Source organism: Dictyostelium discoideum (assembly GCF_000004695.1).
Source record: "Dictyostelium discoideum AX4 chromosome 4 chromosome, whole genome shotgun sequence".
Classification (NCBI taxonomy): domain Eukaryota; phylum Evosea; class Eumycetozoa; order Dictyosteliales; family Dictyosteliaceae; genus Dictyostelium; species Dictyostelium discoideum.
In genome coordinates this window covers 125,950-147,298 of record NC_007090.3, presented here as the reverse complement: position 1 = coordinate 147,298, position 21,349 = coordinate 125,950, and the positions used below count along the sequence as shown (strand labels likewise).

Genomic DNA, 21,349 nt, shown 5'->3' with positions numbered 1-21,349 from the left:
ATTTTTTAAATTGATTTTTTTTTTTTTTTTTTTTTTTTTTTTAAAAAAGGAAAATTTATATTATGTGTATATACGTAATAAAAAATTATTATTTATTTATTTATTTATTTAATTATTTATTTATTATTATTATTAATTATTTAATAATGATAAATTATATGACACGAAAAGATAACAGATAAATTAAATTATGTGTGCGAGAGTGTTGAAGAAAAAAAAAAAAGAAAGAGAATAATTATATTTTTTTTTTTTTTGGGGGTGGTTAAAAAAAAAATAATAATAATAATAAAATTGTTTAAAGTGATTTTTAAAAATTATAAAAATTGGTGTTTTGTAATTAAAAAAATAAAATAAAAAAAAAAAAAATTGAAATTAAAATTTGTGATTTTCTAAATTTGGAAAATTTCTTATTATTAATGGAAAATAATTTAAAATAATTGTTGATATATTAAAATTATAAATATAAATCGAAAAAAAAAATAGTTTTTATAAATGATAGATATAGTTTAAAAAAAAGAAAAATAAAAAAATAAAAAAAAATTAAATTTAATTAAAATATTATTATTGATATATTAAATGAAAAAAAAAAAAAAAAAAAAAAAAAAAGAAATAAATTATTTTAAAAAGTGGTTTCTCGATAAAATATTATTATTGATATATTAAATGAAAAAAAAAAATAAAAAAAAAATAAAAAAAAAAAAAAAAAAATAAAAAAAAAATTAAAATTAAAATTAAAATTAAAAATAAAAATTTAATTAAAATAAAAATTAAAATAAAATTAAAAGAATTGTTTTTTTTTTTATAAGGCTTTTTTTTACCTGAAAAAACGATAATGATGCCAACACAACTTAGCTACATGATAAAAGATTTTTTTTAATAATGTTTTTTAACAAAATAATAATGTTTTTACACTGAAAATTTTATTTTAAGCCAAAAGACACACAAAACGTCTGAATTTTTTTTTTTTTTTTATCGTTTTATTATTTTTTTTAATAATAACTTTACCAAAAGTAATAAAAAAAAAAATTAAAGAGGAGTTTTTTTTTTTTTTTTTTTTTTATCGGTTTATTATTTTTTTTAATAATAACTTTAATTTTTTTTTTATTACTTTTGGTAAAGAGGAGTTTTTTCTTTTCTTTTTTTTTCTTTTTTTTTTTTTTAAAAAAAATATAAATTTTGCATTTTGGATGAAAAAATACAATTTTTTTTTTTTTTTTTTTTTTTTTTTTGATAAAAATTTTTATTTTTAGAATTTAATTGTTTATCATTTTTTTGTAATTGTTTTTTTTTTTTTTTTTTTTATACCCAAAAAACATGGAAAAAAAAGTTGAATATATTAAAGAAAATGATAAGATTGTATTAATGTGTAATTATGGATTTAGAGATATGACATTGAATTTATTGAAATGTTTTGAAAAGTTATCAATTGATAAAAGTAGATACATTTTATATTGTATGGATGATAAAGCATATCAATTCTTTGCAGAGTTTAAAGGTATTGAGTGTCAAAGATTCTCAAGAGATGATATTATAAATTCTTCAACATCATCAACACAACTTTTTCATGATAATAATACAAACGATAATAAAGGAATTTATAGTGAAAATGCCGAGTCATATGGTGATATTGGATTTAGAGCGATTTGTAATGAAAAACCATTAGTAGTATTGGATGTTTTAAAAAAAGGTTATAATGTATTATGGACTGATACTGATATAGTTTGGAAAAGAGATCCATTCATTCATTTCTATCAAGATATTAATCAAGAAAATCAATTCACTAACGATGACGACATTGATTTATACGTTCAACAAGATGATGACGATATTTGTGCTGGTTTCTATTTCATTCGTTCAAATCAAAGAACAATTAAATTTATTCAAGATTCAATCAATTTCTTAAACCCATGTATTGATGATCAAATTGCAATGAGATTATTTTTAAAATCTCAAGGTATTAATATTAAATCAAAAAATATTTTATTATCATTATCTGTAAGTTTTTATTTTTCATTATTTAATTAATTTATTATTTAATTAATTAATTTATTATTATTATTATTATTATTATTATTATTATTATTATTATTATTATTATTATTATTATTATTATTATAGGAAAATGATAAAAAAGATAAAATTAGATATAGATTATTAGATAAAAAGTTATTTCCAAATGGTACAAATTATTTTAATTTAAAAATTACTCAAAGAGATAATATTACACCATTCATTATTCATAATAATTGTATAATTGGTCATAGAAGTAAAAAAGATAGATTCATTGAATATGGATTATGGTATATTAATGATGATGAAATTGATATTAATAGCAATATTAATAATGATGATGAAAATAATAAAGAAATAAAATTATTTAAAAATGTGTTGAAAAATCATACAGATATAATTACAAGTATAAATTCATCAGATGATGGTAAATTATTTACAACATCAATTGATAAATCAATTAAAATTTGGAAATTTGAAAATACTAGTGGTAATGATACTGATAATGGTATTTTTAAAGTACTAAAATCAAAATATATTCATAAAAGAGGTGGAATTTGGAGTACTTTTATTTTTAGTAGTAACAACAATAACAATAATGATTATGGATTTGAAAATTTATTAACATCATCACATGATAAAACTATTCAATACTGGGATAATAATTTACAAGTTATTCAAACATTCATTGGACATACTGGTATAATTAATCAATTGATTGTAATCCCAAATTCAAGTTATTTCTTTACATGTTCTGATGATAATACAATTAGACAATTTGATTTAAATAATATTAATTTTAAAAGAGTATTCATTGGTCATAATGGTTGGGTTTCTTCAATTGCAATTAATAAAAATTTAAATACTTTATATTCTTGTTCAAATGATGGTACAATTAGATTTTGGGATATTAATGTAAGCATATATAAATAACATAATTTATAAATTATTTTATTAATTCTCTTATTTTTATTTTATTTTTATTTTTTATTATTTTTTAAAAAAAAAAAGAGTGGTAGGTGTTTAAATATTATTAAAGGAAATCAAGGTGGATGGATTAGAAAGATTATTTATAATGATAATTTAAATCAATTAATTAGTGGTGGAAATGATGGTACAATTAAAATTTGGTCTTGTGATAATTTAAATAATTTTAATGATAATCAATATTTATTAAAAATCAATACAAATGAAAATTCATCAATTAATGATTTACAATTTGATAGTGATACAAATTTAATTTATTGTGCTTTTGAAAATGGTTCTTTAAAATCTTTTAAATTAACATCAAATAATAATAATAATAATAATAATAATAATAATAATAATAATAATACTATTAATTATTCATTAGATAAAGTTTATCAAGGACATTTAAATTCTTCAATTAATTGTATTCACATTTCAAAATCTTTAAATTTATTATTTTCTGGTGGTTTCGATAAACAAATCAAATCATGGGATTTATAAATAATATAAAATAATTTTTTTTTTTTTTTTTTTTTTTTTTTTTTTTTTTTTTTTTTTCAAAAAAAAACAAATAAATAAATAAATAAATAAATAAAATGCAAAATAATATAATATTATCTCTCCCTCTCTCTCTCTCAAATCTTATTAATATTGTTACCAAATATATATTTATTAATTTATTTATTAATTTATTTTCTCTGTTAATGTAATTGGAGCAGGTCCTTTTAATAAAGAGGGTGGATAAAACTTTAGGTGGAGAGAGAAAAAAAAGAAATATATTAGTAAAAGGTCTACAATATATAAATATTGAATGATAAAGTTAAGACTTACTCTCATTAAAACTTTTCCAGTTATTAATCTTTTTGGGATTGCACCATAAATTCTAGAATCTCTTGAAGTGTCATAATTATCACCTTCTATCCAAACATAATCTTTTGGAACTTCATATACCTCTAAACCATTTGGTGATTCAAATATAATTCTATCACCTTCCTATTAGTTGTTGTTTTTTTTTTTTTTTTTTTTTTTTTTTTTTTTATAAAATATAAAATGTAAATATGAGAGTATTATTATTATTATTATTAATTATTAATTATTTATATTATAATTATAATATTATTTTTGAAATACTTACAACAAACCTTATCCTTTTACAAATTGAAAATTGATTAGTTGGACAAGCAGCAGTAATTAAATCACCAACTTTATAATCTTTACTTAATTTATTAATAAAAATGAAATCTCCTGTGTTTATTGTTGGCTCCATTGATGTACCTTGACACTGTGTATATGTGTAAGATTCATAGAGAGAGATAGATAGAGAGGGGAATTAAATACAATAATATTAATAAAACAAATTGTTCATCTCCTACTTTATTAAAATAAATAAAATAAAGATACATACATATGTAAGCTCTACAACATAAGTCCTAACTAAAAACATAATACCCAAAGATTTAAGCAATAGTATGCGGAAATCTTTATCAAACTTTAAACGTTTATTATAATATGAGTTATTATAATTATAATTATTATTATTATTATTATCATTATTATTATTATTATTATTATTATTATTATTATTATTTGTGTTGTTATTATTGTCATTATTATCATTATTATTATTATTATTACTATTATTGTAGTTGTTGTTATTATTATTATTATTATTATTATTATCTTGGTTGTTTTTGTTTTCGTTGTTAATATTATTGCTATTAGTGTTGTTGTTATTATCAAAGGATTTATTATTTATATCATTTTGAAAATTTATTTTATCTTTATCTATAATACTATTTGAGGTTGAAAAAAGCCTATTTTCTTTGAAATTTATATTCCTATAATTATTATTAAAATTGCATCTGTTTAATGAAAAATTACTACTTTTCACTAAATTTCTAATCTTGATTATTTTAAACATTTCTTTAACTTGCTCTATGTGTGAATTTACAAAGCAGAAATTTAAAAAAAAAAAAAATATAAAAAAAAAATAAAAAAAAAATTTAAAAAATTTAAAAAAAAAAAAAAAATAAAATGTAAAAATAAAAAAAAAAAACAATTAGACTATAAAAAATCTCTATTTAATAAAATACTTACATATCAACCCTTATGAGAGTTTCCAAAAATAGAAATACAATAAAAAAAAAAAAAAAAAAAAAAAAGTTAAATTAATTAATTAATTAATTAATTAAAAAACGATAATTTCGAGATATTTTTTTAATTTTTTTTAGGGCGTAAAAATTTTAGCGAAAAAAAAAAAAAAAAAAAAAAAAAAAAGAAAAACCAAACCCCGATAAAAAAAAGGATGAATAAATAAAAAATAAATAATAAAAATGGTATATATCAAAGTAAAGAAGGCAATATTATTTAAATTTATAATAGTTTTTTTTTTTTTTATATATTTTTTTATTTTTTTTTTATTTTTTTATTTTTTTATTTATTTTTTTAAATTATTAAAATTATTTACAAAGATGCAGTAGTTTCAATTGTAGTTTGTTCAGATGAATTTAATTTTTCATGTTTAACTTTGTAATCATAGATAGCTCTTTTGATAGCTTGTTCGGCAAGCATACTACAATGCATTTTTACTGGTGGAAGTGAGAGATGTTTTGCGATATCGGTATTTTTAATTTCGAGACATTGATCTAATGTTTTACCTTTTACCCATTCAGTTGCCAATGAACTTGAAGCGATTGCAGAACCACAACCAAAAGTTTTGAAACAAACATCGACAACAATGTTTTCCTTTACCTTGATTTGAATTTTCATAACGTCACCACATGCTGGTGCACCAACGGTTGCAGTACCAACATCGATATCTTTCTTATCGAATGACCCAATATTTCTTGGGTTATTATAATGATCCAATACTCTTTCATGATAATTTCTTTTTGTAATTAGTTCTCCAAAAATTCCACTTTTAATTGCTGTTGTGGTTGTTGAGGATTTTAAAAAATTAACATTTGTTTGTCTAAAAACTAAACCACTTGTATTTTTTAAACCAACATTTGTTGTAGTTTTAAGTACATTTCTAATCATTGAATTCATTATATAATATTCTAAATTTATATGATGTATTTACTTGAGGTGTGTGTGTGTGGATTGTGTACTTTATTTTATTTTTATTCTTTTTTTTTCTTTGTGGGGTTTTTTAACTTCTTTAAAAAAAATAAAAAATAAAAAATAAAAAATAAAAAATAAAAAAAATAAAAATTAAAAAAAGAAAAAAAAAATGAAAAAAAAAAATTTGCTGTAAGATTTTTATTTTTTTTTTTTTTTTTTCATAAATGCTTCCATAGAACATTTTTTTTATTTTTTTATTTTTTTATTTTTTATTTTAATTTATTTTTAAAATAAAAAAAATAAAAAATGAGTGAAAATGAAATTAATACAGCAATTGAAGAAAACAATAATCCAAAAGAGGAAATAAATAATAATAATATTAATAAAGATGAACAACAACAACAACAAAATAATAACGATAATATAAATACAGATAAAGTTGAAGAACAACAACCACAGCAACAACAACAACAACAACAACAACAACAACAACAACAACAACCACAACAACAACAACAACAACAACAACAACAACAACAACCACAAGATCCAAAAGCAATTTTAGCCAGTGGACTTTATTTATTATTATCACCAGTTGTAAAGGAATGTGATGCAAAGATTCAAGAAGTTTATTATTCACAAAAAACACTTTCAGATCAAATTGATAGTTTATCACATGGTAAGGATTAATTAAATTTCATTTTTTATCACCCACACCGCCCCTTTTTTATTTTTATTTTTATTTTTTTTTCTTTTTCTTCCCTCTATTTTTCATTTTATTCTCAAATATTTTTAGATATTATTAAAAATAAATACTTACCACCACTACCACTACCACTACCACTACCACTACCACTACCACTACCACTACCACTACCACTACCACTACCACTACCACCATGACTACCACTACTTTTACTATTATTAATATCAATATTATTGTAAATCAATTTATTTATCAATTAATTTTTTAAATTGAAATTTTAAACAAAAAATATATACACAAACTACTGAATATTGAATAAAATAAAAATTAGAACTTGATTCATTCAATAATCTTACACAAATACCACCATTACTTCCACATATTCAAAAGTTATTAAATGCAAGGGGTAAATTATTAGCAGTCAATAGTAAATTAGCAATCATTATGACAAGATTAGATAAACTTTCAAATAATTTAAATACTCAACAACAACAATCAATTCAACAACAACAAAATTTATTACAACAACAACAACAACAAAAATCAGTTTCTGATAGAATCACTTCTTTATTTGGTTCAACTAAAAAACCACAACAACAACAACAACAAATACCCCCATCAAATTAATACATATTTTTAATTTTGAAACCAAAAAAAAAAAAAAAAAAAAAAAAACCTTTTATTATCAATTTTTATGAATAATAATGATTAATAAATAAAAAAAAGATATAGTTGTATTTATTAGAAGAATAATTTTTAAAAGATCTCTCTGGTTTAGATATCTAAATTCGTTTTTACACTTTTTTTTTTTTTTTTCTAATCAAATCGAACAATCGAATTTTCTATTTTTAATCTAGATTTTTTTTTTTTTTTTTTTTTATTATTCTATTTTTATTCATTTTTTTTTTTTTTTTTATTTTAATAAAATTTTATTATTTATTACATTTTTATTTTTAAATATTAATTAATTTTTAATAAATAGATGCCTCTTATTTTTAGACATTTTTGAAAAAAAAGAGTGAGAAAAAAAAAGAGAAAAGAAATTGTGTTGTTGCAAGTTGTAGTGGTAGTAGTATTGTATATTTTTATGGTAGTAATGTGTTTATATTATTTGTTATTGGTATTGTTGTTATTATTATTATTATTATTATTACGATCGACTTTTGTTTTTTTTTTTTTTTTTATTTTTTTTTTTTTTTTTATTTTTTTTTTTTTATTATTTATTTTATTTTATTTTTATTTTCAATTTATTTTATTAATTTATTTTATTAATTTAATCGACTTTATTTAATGGTATTGGTTCAGAATTATTATTACTATTTGTATTATTTGTAGCTTGTTGTAAAACTTGGAAAGCACGTTGAATTTCTTGTTTTTTATCGTCTGAAATATTTTTACTAATGATTAAATCGGTCACTTCAACCTTTAGACCACTAATGACCATATCTTTATCAAAGATAATGGAGAGACACCATTCAAATTCGAATTCAGGATCATTTTCAGCACCAGCTGTTGATTGTTGTCGTTTTGAATGAGATGCAATCACAGATCCATCAGTTTCAAAGGTGATTCTCATTCTCCAACTACCTCTTTTATCTCTGAATGGTAATTCTTCAAATAGATTTGCCTTGATGAAATAATAACTTGGAAGAATGATTTTCTGATGACAAACTTTCAACAATTGCATCAATCTACTATTCTCACCAACTTCTTGACCCAATAATGCCAATAGTTGTTGTGACATATCACCAGATCCTTTAATATAGTTTGAAAATGTACTTTTTATTCTCTTTTCTTTCTCCTCACCATCTAATAGATGAGCTAAATTGGTTAAAACTTGATATACTACCTCTTCTTTTTTCAATACTTGTGCTGTTGAAAATGTACCATGTGATGTTAACGTTGTCAATGATGTATATTTTGAATTATGTTCAATTAATTGTTCAGATTTTGGTGTTACTTCAATTGATTGTTTTTCTTGTTGTTCTAATTGTTCTTGTTGTTGTTCTTCATTTTCTTTATTATTATCATTATCATTACCACCATCATCTTTACTCTTTATATCAGTATTATTATTTGGTGGTATAATATTATTATTTAAAGAGATTGAAGTAACATTTGAAAAACTAATATTTTGAAGTCTATCCATTTTATCTATAATTTCAATCTTGTGTCCTAATCTTGGTATATCGGTATGAATTGCTAACTTTTCATGTGATCTCTTCCAAATTCCAATGGTATTTGGTTTCCAATTCAATGCAACTTGATTTAAATTATTCTTATGTTCGTCATGAAATTTCTTTGCATCTCCACCATTTATACCATTATCAAATTGTTGTAATGATGATGACGTACTACCACCATTCTTTGATAGATTTGAACTTAATCTCTTTGTATCTTTATTATTTTTATTATTCTTTTTTATATTTGTTTTGTTGTTTTTATTTTTTGATGGTTTCGATCCACATGTACCCATTTCATAAATATTTATAAATAATATTGTACTAATAATAATAATAATAATAATAATAATAATAATAATAATAATAATAATAATAATAATAATAACTATACTTCTACCACTACTAATTAAAATATACAGTTGTTGTTGGTTGTTGTTGGTTGTTGGTTGTTGTTATTATTATTATCGTTAAAGTATTCGTTAATAATTTTAAATTATATTTCTTTTAGTTATTGTTATCCCTATCTTGTTTTTTTAATTTTTATCTCTCGTTTTTCACTTTTACACTCTTTCTCCTATTTCTATAAAAATTATTTAGTTTTTTAAATTTTATTTTTATTTTTTTTTTTTTTGTGTTAACAAAAATTTTTTTTTTTTTTTAAAAAAATGATGATGGAATAAAAAAAAAATTTTTAAAAAAATAAAATTAAAATAAAAAAAGATTTTTATTTGAAATTTGATAAAAATCTTTGTTTTAAAAAAAAAAGTTTTTTTTGATTTTTTTGATTTGAACTTTTTATTTCTGTTAATAATTAAAAAAAAATAAAAATAAAAAATTTGTTGATTGATATTTAGAAAAATAAAAAAAATAAAAAATAAAAAATAAAAAAAAAGTACGAAGGAAAAGAAAAGAAAAGAAAGAAAAAAAAAAAAAAAAAAAAAAAAAAAAAAAAAAAAAAAAAAAAAAAAAAAAATCTTTGATTTTATATGTATTTGGATAAAAGTTGTGTGTGTTTGTGTGTGTATTTAAAACAAAAATTAAAAAATTTAAATAAATATAATATTTTTAAAAAAAAAAATAAAAAAAAAAAAAATAAAAAAAATTATTTTTAAATGATAAAACTATTACCAAATTGAATTGATTATTTATAACTAAATATCAAACAATTTGACAAAGGGTGTATTTTTTTATTCTTTTTTTTTTTTTTTTTTTTTTTTGTGATTAATTAATTGTTATTATTGAGAGTGGTAAATAATAAAAAAAAAAATTTAAAAAATAAATAAAATAAACCTAATATATATAAAATAAAAAAATAATATAATAAAAAAAAAAGTATTAATTGTTTGTGGGGGGGTGGAATTTTCTAAACATTTGAAAATTTTTAAAAAAAAAAAAAAAACATATTGGATACACACAATTGTTGATTGTTTTTTTTGAATTATAAACACATAAATAGTGCTCCTCTGCGTGTATGTTTCTTTAAAAAATAATTTATATTCTAATTTGGTATTATAGATCTAATTATTTATTTGTAAAAATAATTTGTAAATGATTTCCTCTTTTCTACGATTTTTGCTTTTTTTTTTTTTTTTTTTTTTTTTTTTTTTTTTTTTTTTCTCTAAACTTTTTTCTTTTTTTTTTTATTTTAAACAACATTAACAATTTTATGTTTTTTTATTATGATAACAGACTAAATATTTAGCTGTATAAAGTATAAATAAAAAAAAACAATTTGTTTTTTTATTATTTTTTTTTTTTTTTTTTTTTTTTTTTTTTTTGATTGATGGGTGGAAATAAATAATAAATAAATAAATAAATAAATAAATAAATAATTTAAATAATTTAATTAAATAAAATACTAGTAGTGATATAACGGTGGTGGAAGTAGTATCGTGATAATTTTTTTTTTTTTTTTTTTTTTTTAATAGAAAATAAAAATAAAAAAAATAAAAAATAAATAAATTAAATTAAAATACAATTTTTTGATACTGTTGGTGTACACATACTATCGTCACACCCCACCACCCCAAATCTTGTTTTATTATTATTTTTTTTTTATTTATTTATTTTTTTTTTTTGACACACAAGATATCCATGGAAAAAAATAAAAAAAAAACATTTTCCTTTTTTTTTTTTTTTTTATTTATTTAAGAGAATAAGCAATCTAAAAAAAAAAAAAAAAAAAAAAACAAAAAAATATTGATGGTGGTTTAGTCTTTAGTTTCTTTAATCCTTTTATTTTATTTTATTTTATTTTATTTTATTTTATTTTATTTTATTTTATTTTATTCTAAATAAATTCCAGGGTTTTTAAAAAATTATTATTCCCCGGGTTTTTTTTTTTTTTTTTTTTTTTTTTTTAAATGAGTGATTTAAAAAAAAAATTAAAAGATAATTTTTATTTTTAATTTTATATATAATACTAAAATGAATATGTATATATACACACACATACACACAATATCACAATAAAATGTTGATATCACATAAATTTTACCTTATTTTGATTATTTTTTTCCTTTAAAATAATTTATTTAAAATAATAAATAGTGTTATTGTTATTATTACTTCTGTTGTTACTATTGATATTATTTTTGTTGCGTTTTTTAATTTTTTTTTTTTTTTTTTTTTTTTTTTTATTGCAACGGTGCAATCAAAATAAAAATTTTTAAAAAAAAAATTTTATAAAAAAAAATCTTTTTTTTTTTTTTTTTTTTTTTTTTTTATTTTATATTTTTATTTTTTTTTATTTTTAATTATTTTTTTATTTTAAAAAAAATATCTTTGGGATGATTAAAAATATTCAAAAATCCGATTCAAATTTCGATCACTTTTCAAAATGCGGGGACCCATTTTTACCTTTTGATTATGAGATAAATTAATTATCACTCATTCATTGCTTCAAATACTTTTTTTTTATTATTTTTTTATTTTTTTTTATTATTTTTGTTTAAAACACACTATTTTAAATTTTTTTTAAAATTTTTTATATTTTTTTTTTTTTAATGGGTTTTGGTATGAAAATTGTTTAATTGTTGCCAACCCCAAAAAAAAAAAAAAAAAAAAAAATAATTATTTTATTTTAAAATTATTTTTTATTTTTTTTTTTTTCACACACAGAAATTTTATTCACAATAATTATTATTATTATTATTATTATTATTATTATTATTATTATTATTTATCTTTATTTCATTGTTTTTTAATAAAAAAAAATTTCAAAATTCAATTTTTTTTTTTTTTTTTTAAAAAATGGAAGAAAATATTATTTTTGATTGTATTGTTATTGGAGCAGGATTATCAGGTTTAAAAACAGCAAATCTATTAAAAAATCAAAATATAAATGTTTTGGTATTAGAGGCAAAAGATGTATGTATTTATTAATAAAAATAAAATAATTTTTTTTTTTTTTTTTTTTTTAATTTTCATTCGACCACACCAAATCTATCTCTATCTTTTTACTAAAATTTTTTTTTTTTATTTTTTTTTTTTTATATTTTTTTTTTTTTTTTTTTTTAAAAAAAAAAAGTTGGAGGTAGAACAGATTCAATTCAATTTGAAAATTATTCATGGGATATTGGTGGTCAATGGGTTGGACCAACACAATATAGAATTAATGAATTAATTAAAGAATGTAATCAAAGTATATTTCCACAACAACAAAAAGGTAAAAAAGTATTAGAAATCAATGGTAAACTATATCGATACTCATCATTAATACCACCAGTTGGATTACAATATATAATTGAAATTCAAATTGTAATGTGGAGAATTGATTATTTAGCCAACCAAATCAAAGATTTAAAAAATATATCACAATGGAAGAAATGTGAATATTATGATTCAATAAGTTTTCAAGATTGGATTAATCAAAATATTTTCTTTGAAACTTCAAAGAAATTAATTGAAATTACTATTTTAGCCATATTTTCAAGTCAACCTAAAAATCTATCAATGTTATTTGTATTAACCTATTTTAAAAGTTCTGGTGGTGTAGTTAAAGCAATGGAAGTTGAAGGTGGTGCACAACAAGATAGAGTATTTGGTAGTTCACATAATCTTTCAAAAATTTTATCAAAAAAACTTTTATTCCCTTCAAAATTAACAAATAATTCTGGCACTTTTTTTTATGGTAATAATGGTAATATCAAATTAAATTCTCAAGTTTTTAAAGTTGAACAAGATTATAATAATCAAAATCAAAATCGAAATGAAAATAATGAAAATAATGAAAATAATTTAATTAGAATATCAAGTAAAAATGTAATTACAAATGAAATATCATATTATTTATGTAAAAATTTAGTGATTACAGTACCACCAAATTTAGCAGATTCAATAATTTATCAACCTGAATTACCAAATGAAAGAAGATTATTAACAAAATCAATGGAAATGGGTAAAGTTATAAAATTCATTATATTTTATGATCAATGTTGGTGGAGAGAATTGGGATTTAGTGGTGAAATCGTTAATGATGGTAGTTCAATTTCATTTTGTTATGATGGTTCATTCGAGGATGGTTCGAAACCATCGATTATTGGTTTCTTTGAGGGTGATTATACAGATGAATGGTCAATGAAATCGGAATCTGAAAGAAAAGAAGAAGCAATTAAAATCATTTATAAAAGTTTCAACTCTGATCAAAGAGCTTTAACTCCAAAACATTACATAGATAAAGATTGGACAAAAAATCAATGGTCAAAAGGTGGTTATGGTTGTATCATTGGTTCAAATAAAAACTATCATAAATACAATGAATCTTTAAGAAAACAAATTGGTAATATTCATTTCGCTGGTACTGAAACTTCAACTGAGTGGTCTGGATATATGGAGGGAGCACTTGAATCTGCTGAAAGAGTTTCAAATGAAATCATTCCAAAATTTATTCCAAATTATAAACCTTTAATTAATCAACAACAACAACAACAACAACAACAACAACAACAACAACAACAACAACAACAACAACAACAACAAAAAATTGGTTTTTTAAATTCAATTATTATAATAGTTTCAATGTTAACATTTTGTTTTTATTTGATTTTTAATTTATATTCAAATAAAAAATAAAAAATAAAAAAATAATCTAATAAACAATGTTAATTATTAATTTGTACAAATTCAAAAAATTTATTTTTATTAAATTTTTTATTTCTTTTTCTTTGTAATAAAAAAAAAAAAAGTAAACTATAATAATTAATTAAAATGTATTATGTAAAAGTTTTCTTTTTTTCTTTTCTTTTCTTTTCTTTTTTTTTTTTTTTGTTTTTCTTTTTTTTTAACTTAATTTATAAAGACTATAAGCACTACCACTTTGATGATTACCATTTTTACCATATTTTTTAATGATTTCTTTAATTTCAGCTCTTTTAATTGGTTTTGAAATGAAATCATCCATACCAGCATCAAAACATTTTAATTGATCTTCTTTGAAAACGTTTGCTGTTGTTGCAATGATGGCTACTCTTGGTAATGAGAATTTTTTCTCTCTTTCTCTAATTTTTCTAGATACTTGGAATCCATCCATGTCGGGCATTTGAATATCAAGGAATATTGCATCATAAGAGTCACCAGATGATTGATTAATTTTTGCCAAAGCATCGGCACCACTTAGCACTGAATCAACTTCACAACCAACAGTTTGAAGCATTTTAGAAAGGATTTGAATATTGATATGATTATCATCTACAACTAAAACTTTACCCAATAATTTCGATGGATCTTGTTCTTGTTCTTCAGCGGATGCTCTTCTCTGTTTATTCCAAAAAGAGACTACACCACATCCATTACCACCATCATTACTCATTCCAACTTGTAATGTTCCATTTCCAGTTCCATTAACACTACCACCACCACCGCCTCCACCATTCAAATAGCCATTACCATTATTGTTATTATAATTATTATTATTATTGTGTTCACTATTTGGACCTAAATACATCATGAAAACATCAGCCAATTGGCTCATTCTAATTGGTTTTGAAAGTATAGCACAAACACCAGCATCTTTTAAATTATCTTCTAATTGTGAATTTAAAAATTGAATTGGCATTAACATAATAATTGGTGAACGATATATACATTGATTACCACCACTACTATTTGATTTATTATTATTATTATTATTGTCATTATTTTGAGATGAATTTTTATTTTCAACATCTGGTTGTTTTTGTAACTCGGATTGTTGTTGTTCTTGTTGCTGTTGTTGTTCTTGTTCTTGTTGTTGTTGTAGATGTTGTTGCATTAATTCTAATTCTTTTTTTATTCTCATTGGTAATGAAGCACCATCAACACCAGGAGTATTTAAATCCATAATAATTATAGAATAAGGTGAATTTGATTCAATAGATTGTTTCCATTTTCGAAAACCACTTTCACCATCTTCAACCAATTCTAATTGAATATTCCAAGCCAATAATTGTTTAAATAAATTACCTCTACTTGTATCATTTCTTTCAATGAATAACATTTTTGCACCAGAGAAATCAAATTTCGAACCGAGTGTATTCAATGGTGATGTTGGTTGTTGATTGATTGTAGTACCATTATGAATCGATTGTGGTGATGGTGATTGTGATATATTTAATGCCTCAGGTGTATCAGGATCACTAATAACCATTGGTTCAACTATTGGTGAAAAACTATTTTCAGTTATTGATTCTAATTGTTGTTCATTTGATTTTTGTTTCTTTTCTTGATGTTGTAATTTATTAATTGTAATATTATTATTATTATTATTATGTTGATGATTATGATTATGATGACTACCATGATGATTATGGCCATGGCTATTATGGTGGCCATTATTATTATGTTCATGTTGCTGCTGTTGTTGTTGTTGTTGTTGCTGCTGCTGTTGTTGTTGTTGTATATGTTGATTATGTTGAGCGTCATGTTCGTGTTGTTGTTGCTGTTGTAAATGAACTTGTTGATGATGATGATGTTGTTGTTGTTGTAATTGTTGTTGATGGTGTTGACGTTGTTGTAATTGGTGTTGTTGATGTTGTTGTAATTGTTGTTGTAATTGTTGTTGTTGTTGCTGTTGTTGTTGTAATTGTTGATGTTGTTGATGTTGTTGATGTTGTAATTGTTGTTGTTGATGTTGATGAAATTGTGTTTGTTGTTGATGTTGATGAAATTGTGTTTGTTGTTGATGTTGTTGCTGTTGCTGTTGTTGTTGTAATGGTGAACTTGCAGGTAATAAATTTTGAGAATCAGATGGTAAAAACTTTTTAAACTTTAAAATACAAGTAAAAGTACTACCATGACCATACTGACTTTCAACAGAGATTTCACCATTGAAAGCCAAATGAACCAACTCTTTACAAATTGCTAAACCTAAACCTGAACCACCATATTGTCTAGTGATTGTACCTTCAGCTTGAGTGAAAGCTTTAAAGAGTAATGGTAAAGCTTCTTTCTTTATACCAATACCAGTATCCCTTACATCAACCTTTATTTCATATTCACTATCAGTTTCATCATTCAATAGACAACAAATTGAAATCTCACCTTTATCAGTGAATTTCAAAGAATTTCCCAAAAGATTAGTTAAAATTTGATTCAATCTACTACTTGGTCCAATCAATATATTTGGTATCTTTGGATCAACATAACTTAATAATTCTAATCCTTTAGATTGTACTCTTTGTGCCATTGATTCTACAACTTGTGATACTGTTGCATTAAAATCAAAACTTTCATAATCAATATCTAATTTACCTGCTTCAATCTGAATAGTATAAAAAAAAAAAAAAAAATAATAAAAAATTAATATTAGATTAAAAATATATTTAATTATATATTATATATTACCTTTGAAATATCTAAAATATCATTAATTATTGTTAATAAAGTATTTGAAGAATTTTTAATAATTTCAAGATAATGATGTTGATGTTGAGATAGAGAAGTATCTAATAATAGATCAGCCATACCAATGATATTTGACATTGGAGTTCTAATATCATGACTCATCATTGATAGACGTAAACGTGACTTTTCAATGATTTTATTTTGTTCTAAAGTTTTTGATTCTTCATCTATTCTTTTTTGAGTTACATCTCTTTTTGTACAATTATAATAGAGAATTTGTTGAAATTGATCTAATACCGGTGAGATTGAAGCCTCGAAATAGATTAAAGTATTATTATTATGACGAGTTCTAATGAAACCATTCCAAGTTTTCTTATCGGTTAGTGTTGCCCACATATTTGGAATGATTTCAGTATTATCTATTAGATTTGAAAATTCTTTACCTAATAATTCCCAACGAGCAAAACCAGTCATCTCAGAGAAAGCTAGATTCAAATATTGAATATGTCCACTTGGATCCCAAATTTCGACACAGTCTGGTGAATTTTCAATACAAGTTACCATCTTACGAGTTGCATCCTTTAATGATTCAGCCTTCTTTAAATGTAGATTATTATTAACCAACTTTTGACAAGTGGTTAAACGAAGATCTAAAAGTATTGGTGAGATTGGTTGAGGTATATAATCAGTTGCACCCGCATCAATATATTGACAAAATTCAGATGGATCAGTACTCTCGGTCAATACTATCACAGTTTCAAATTCTGTTAACTTTGATTTCAATATTTTACAAAATTCAATATTGTTTGGATTATATGTATTTGAGAAATTATTAAATATATTTTGTGGTGATTGTGATGGTTTATTAAATGATTTTGGTGATGACATTGGTGATGTTTTAAAACTTGTATTTATCGTTAAATTCTTTTTTTTACTAAAACTAATTGATGTTGTTGGTGATTGTGTTGATTGTGTTGGTGTTGTTGGTTGTGATTGTTGTTGTTGTTGTTGTTGTTGTTGTTGTTGTTGTTGTTGTTGTTGTTGTTGTTGTTGTTGTTGATTTAATGTACAAGAATTGTTGGTTGTTGCTGTTGTTGATGATGATTGTTGTTGTTGTTGTTGGTGTTGGTGTTGTTGTTGTTGTTGTTGTTGTTGTTGTTGTTGTTGTTGTTGCTGATTACTATTATTATTATTATCAATATGATGAGGACTATTATTACCACTACCACCACTATTACTACAAATATTTGAAACAATTGGTTGGAATATCATTGGTGAATTTGGTGTATGACTTGATGGACTATTATTATTTGTTGAATTACCACTATTATTATTATTATTATTATTTACAGAATTGTTATTGCTATTATTATTATTATAATAAGATGAAGATGAAGATAATGATATTGGTTCATTACTACTTATACTATTTGAAGTATTATTAATAATTGATTCATTTGGATCAAAAATGAATAAAGAGAAAGATTCTTTTTGTAATAATTGTAATACATGATTAATATCTATTGGACAAGTTGTTAAATTATGACCTCTTCTTTGGAGTAAGTTTGTTAATAATGTACGATTTGGTGATGCTGGATTTTGAATCAATAATGTCTTATAATGATTCTGTATGAGACTATGCCTGATTTTATCAGATTCATCAAAAACTGTCAACGTTTCAAACAATGGTGTAAATTCACTCTTTATACTTTTACATTTTGATGATATCATTGATAGTTCACTAAATTTACTATTTGAATTAGATTCTCCAATTGTCCATGAAAATGATTTAAATCTATCCCTTCTTCTATTCATTATATCTGCTGTATCATTAATTATTATATTATCTGAACTATTTGAATTTATATTTTTTTTATTACTATTACTATTAGTATTTGTATTGCCATTTGTATTGTTATTTGTATTACTATTTGTATTGCTATTATTTTTCTTTACATTTGTACTTGTACTATAAGTATTTGTATTTGAATTATTACTATTAATATTGGTGGTGGTAGTACTACTACTACTACTACTACTACCATTTCCACTAAAAAAAGAAGATTTTAAATAAGAGGTTGAATTTGATTTATATAGATGTGGTGGTGATGGACTATATGGTGATTTTGGTACATTTGGTTTGGTGCATCCAATTGGTAAATTATTGCCTGCATTACCTGGTGATGATAATGTTGATGATGGTGAATTCATATATATATCATTACTACTATTGGTATTATTATTATTATTATTATTATTATTATTATTATTATTATTATTATTATTATTATTATTATTATTATTATTATTATTATTATTATTATTATTATTATTATTAGTAGTAGTAGTAGTAGTAGTATCTCCATTACTTTCTAAAGTCTTTTCAGTCTCGTTATTTGACTTTTCTTCATTATTATTATTATTATTATTATTATTATTATTATTATTATTATTATTATTATTATTATTATTATTATTATTATTATTATTATTATTATTATTATTATTATTATTATTACTACCAAATTCAAAAGAATCCCTAAAATATTTACAATCTGCACTAGTGCTTGGTTTTGAATTTGTGTAGTACGTTTCACCCAATTCTTCAATTACGACACCTTTATTATTGCCATTATTACTATTTTCAATAATATCCCTTTTAGAACCTTCCATTCTTTTTATACTATTTTTTTGACTTTTTTTTTTTTTTTTTTTTAGTTATTATTATTAATTATTTTTATTATCCCTATAAATAAAATAATTTATATTTATTTATTTTTTTTTTTGAAAAAACTTTATATTTGTTTCTTTCTTTCTTATTTTTTTTTTCTTTTTTTATTTTTTTTTAATTGTTTTTATTTTTTTTTTTATTTTTTTACTCTTTTTTAAATTTCACTACTATTAAATTAATAATGGTACTCTAAAAATATAATTGTAAAAACAAATTTTTAAAAATTAAAAAAAATAAAAGAAATAAAAAAAAAAATTATATATGATAAATAATTAGTATTTCCATTCATTAAAATCCATGCTTTTTTGTTTTTTTTCGAAACTATAGTTTTTATTTTTTTTTATTTTATTTTATTTTATTTTATTTTTTTTTTTTTGGGGGTATATAGATGGAAAATAAATAAATAATGATAAAAATAATAATAAAATAGAGTAAAAATTTTTTTTTTTTTTTTTTTTTTAAAAAATAAAATATAATGAATAATTTTTAAATAATAATAATAATAAATAAAAAACCAAAAATAATAATTAAAAAAAAAACCTCTTTTTACCTTTACACATAAAAAAAAAAAAAACCTATATACTTTTATTTAAACTTATAAATGTATATTTTAATTTATTTTTGCTTTATTATTTTTTTTTTTAAAATTTTATTTTTTTTGTATATTCGTGTATAATTCGTAGTGGGTGGCAGCATTTATAAATGCGCTAAATAAATATTTATTTTTTTTTTTTTGTTAAAAATAAATATTAAAAAAAAAAAAAAAAAAAAAAGTGTGTATTCTGAAAACACTACTTTTTGTTTTGTTTTCGAAAATGGGGTGAGATAGGGGTTATTTAATGAGAGAAAACAATGTGTTTTATTATTATTATTATTATTATTTTTATTTTTATTATTTATTTTGTCTTAAATCTTAAAGAAATAATTTTTAAAATGACTTGAATTAAAAAAAATAAAAAAAAAATTTTAAAAAAAAAATAAAAAAATAAATAAAATATTAAATTAAAAAAAAAAATTTTAAATAAAAAAAAATAAAATAAAATAATAAAAAAAGGAAAAATGTGAAAGGGTTTGTTGTTGAATTCTTAAGAATAAAATAATTTTGGAAAAAAAAAAAAAAATGTGTATATTATTTTTAGTATTTGAAGTTTACTCTTTTGTTTTCCAAAATTAATTTTACTATTTTAAAATTATGTTTAAAAATAAAAAAAAATTAAAAAAATCTGGATAATTATAAAAAATCTTAAAATTACCTAGTTTATTTGTTTTTATCGCTTAATAATTACAAAATTTAAAAAAAAAAAAAAAAAAAAAAATGAAATAATTATTGTTTTTTTTTTTTCCTACTTTTTTTTTTTTCTTTCTTCTTTTCGTTTTATTTTTTTTTTTTAATTTTTTTTTTATTATTATTATTTTTAATTTTTATTTTTTATTTATTATTTTTTTTTTTTTAAGCATTGTAATTGCGCATATATAGTTGATTATATGGGCTTAGAGGTCAAAATTCTTAAAAAGGGAAAATCTGCCAATTGATTTCCAGCTTTAACAAAACAAAAAAATATTACGGTTTTTTTTTTTTTTTTAAATAAATATAATATAAATTTTATTTATTTCTATATTTATACAAAAAAAAAAAAAAAAAAAAATAATATTAAAAAAAATAATATTAAAAAAATTTAAAAAAAAAAATATAAAATAAAAATAATAATAATATTTTTTAAAAAAACTAAAAAAAATGAATATATGAAATAAATATCTACATATTATTATTGTTTTTGGTTTTTTTTTTTTTTTTTTTTTTTTTTTCCTATTTAATTTAAAAAAATAAAATTTTAAAAAGAAAAAAAAAAAAGTAATTTTAAAAAA

General features: G+C 20.5%; 7 protein-coding genes across 7 annotated transcripts; 3 read left to right on the top strand and 4 right to left on the bottom strand.

Annotated features, from left to right (window-relative positions):
• Positions 1 to 1,314: 1,314 nt before the first annotated feature.
• Positions 1,315 to 3,480, top strand: agtA (WD40 repeat-containing protein; the record flags this gene model as incomplete). Its single annotated transcript, XM_634219.1, has 3 exons — positions 1,315 to 1,995; positions 2,119 to 2,925; positions 3,022 to 3,480. 3 exons carry the CDS (start codon positions 1,315 to 1,317, stop codon positions 3,478 to 3,480), a joined length of 1,947 nt encoding a protein of 648 aa, XP_639311.1.
• A 183-nt stretch (positions 3,481 to 3,663) lies between these two features.
• Positions 3,664 to 4,900, bottom strand: DDB_G0283049 (hypothetical protein; the record flags this gene model as incomplete). Its single annotated transcript, XM_634218.1, has 3 exons — positions 3,664 to 3,972; positions 4,115 to 4,261; positions 4,385 to 4,900. 3 exons carry the CDS (start codon positions 4,898 to 4,900, stop codon positions 3,664 to 3,666), a joined length of 972 nt encoding a protein of 323 aa, XP_639310.1.
• A 542-nt stretch (positions 4,901 to 5,442) lies between these two features.
• DDB_G0283003 (hypothetical protein) lies at positions 5,443 to 6,027 on the bottom strand (the record flags this gene model as incomplete). Its single annotated transcript, XM_634217.1, has 1 exon — positions 5,443 to 6,027. The coding sequence occupies one exon, from the start codon at positions 6,025 to 6,027 to the stop codon at positions 5,443 to 5,445; it is 585 nt and encodes a 194-aa protein (XP_639309.1).
• Positions 6,028 to 6,348: 321 nt separating this feature from the next.
• Positions 6,349 to 7,375, top strand: DDB_G0283001 (hypothetical protein; the record flags this gene model as incomplete). The annotated part of the gene is made up of 2 exons (XM_634216.1): positions 6,349 to 6,721; positions 7,080 to 7,375. The coding sequence occupies 2 exons, from the start codon at positions 6,349 to 6,351 to the stop codon at positions 7,373 to 7,375; spliced, it is 669 nt and encodes a 222-aa protein (XP_639308.1).
• A 646-nt stretch (positions 7,376 to 8,021) lies between these two features.
• Positions 8,022 to 9,224, bottom strand: DDB_G0283067 (hypothetical protein; the record flags this gene model as incomplete). Its single annotated transcript, XM_634215.1, has 1 exon — positions 8,022 to 9,224. One exon carries the CDS (start codon positions 9,222 to 9,224, stop codon positions 8,022 to 8,024), a length of 1,203 nt encoding a protein of 400 aa, XP_639307.1.
• A 2,959-nt stretch (positions 9,225 to 12,183) lies between these two features.
• Positions 12,184 to 14,004, top strand: maoD (amine oxidase; the record flags this gene model as incomplete). Its single annotated transcript, XM_634214.1, has 2 exons — positions 12,184 to 12,304; positions 12,461 to 14,004. The coding sequence occupies 2 exons, from the start codon at positions 12,184 to 12,186 to the stop codon at positions 14,002 to 14,004; spliced, it is 1,665 nt and encodes a 554-aa protein (XP_639306.1).
• A 208-nt stretch (positions 14,005 to 14,212) lies between these two features.
• On the bottom strand, positions 14,213 to 19,425 carry dhkL (histidine kinase; the record flags this gene model as incomplete). Its single annotated transcript, XM_634213.1, has 2 exons — positions 14,213 to 16,669; positions 16,753 to 19,425. The coding sequence occupies 2 exons, from the start codon at positions 19,423 to 19,425 to the stop codon at positions 14,213 to 14,215; spliced, it is 5,130 nt and encodes a 1,709-aa protein (XP_639305.1).
• Positions 19,426 to 21,349: the final 1,924 nt, after the last annotated feature.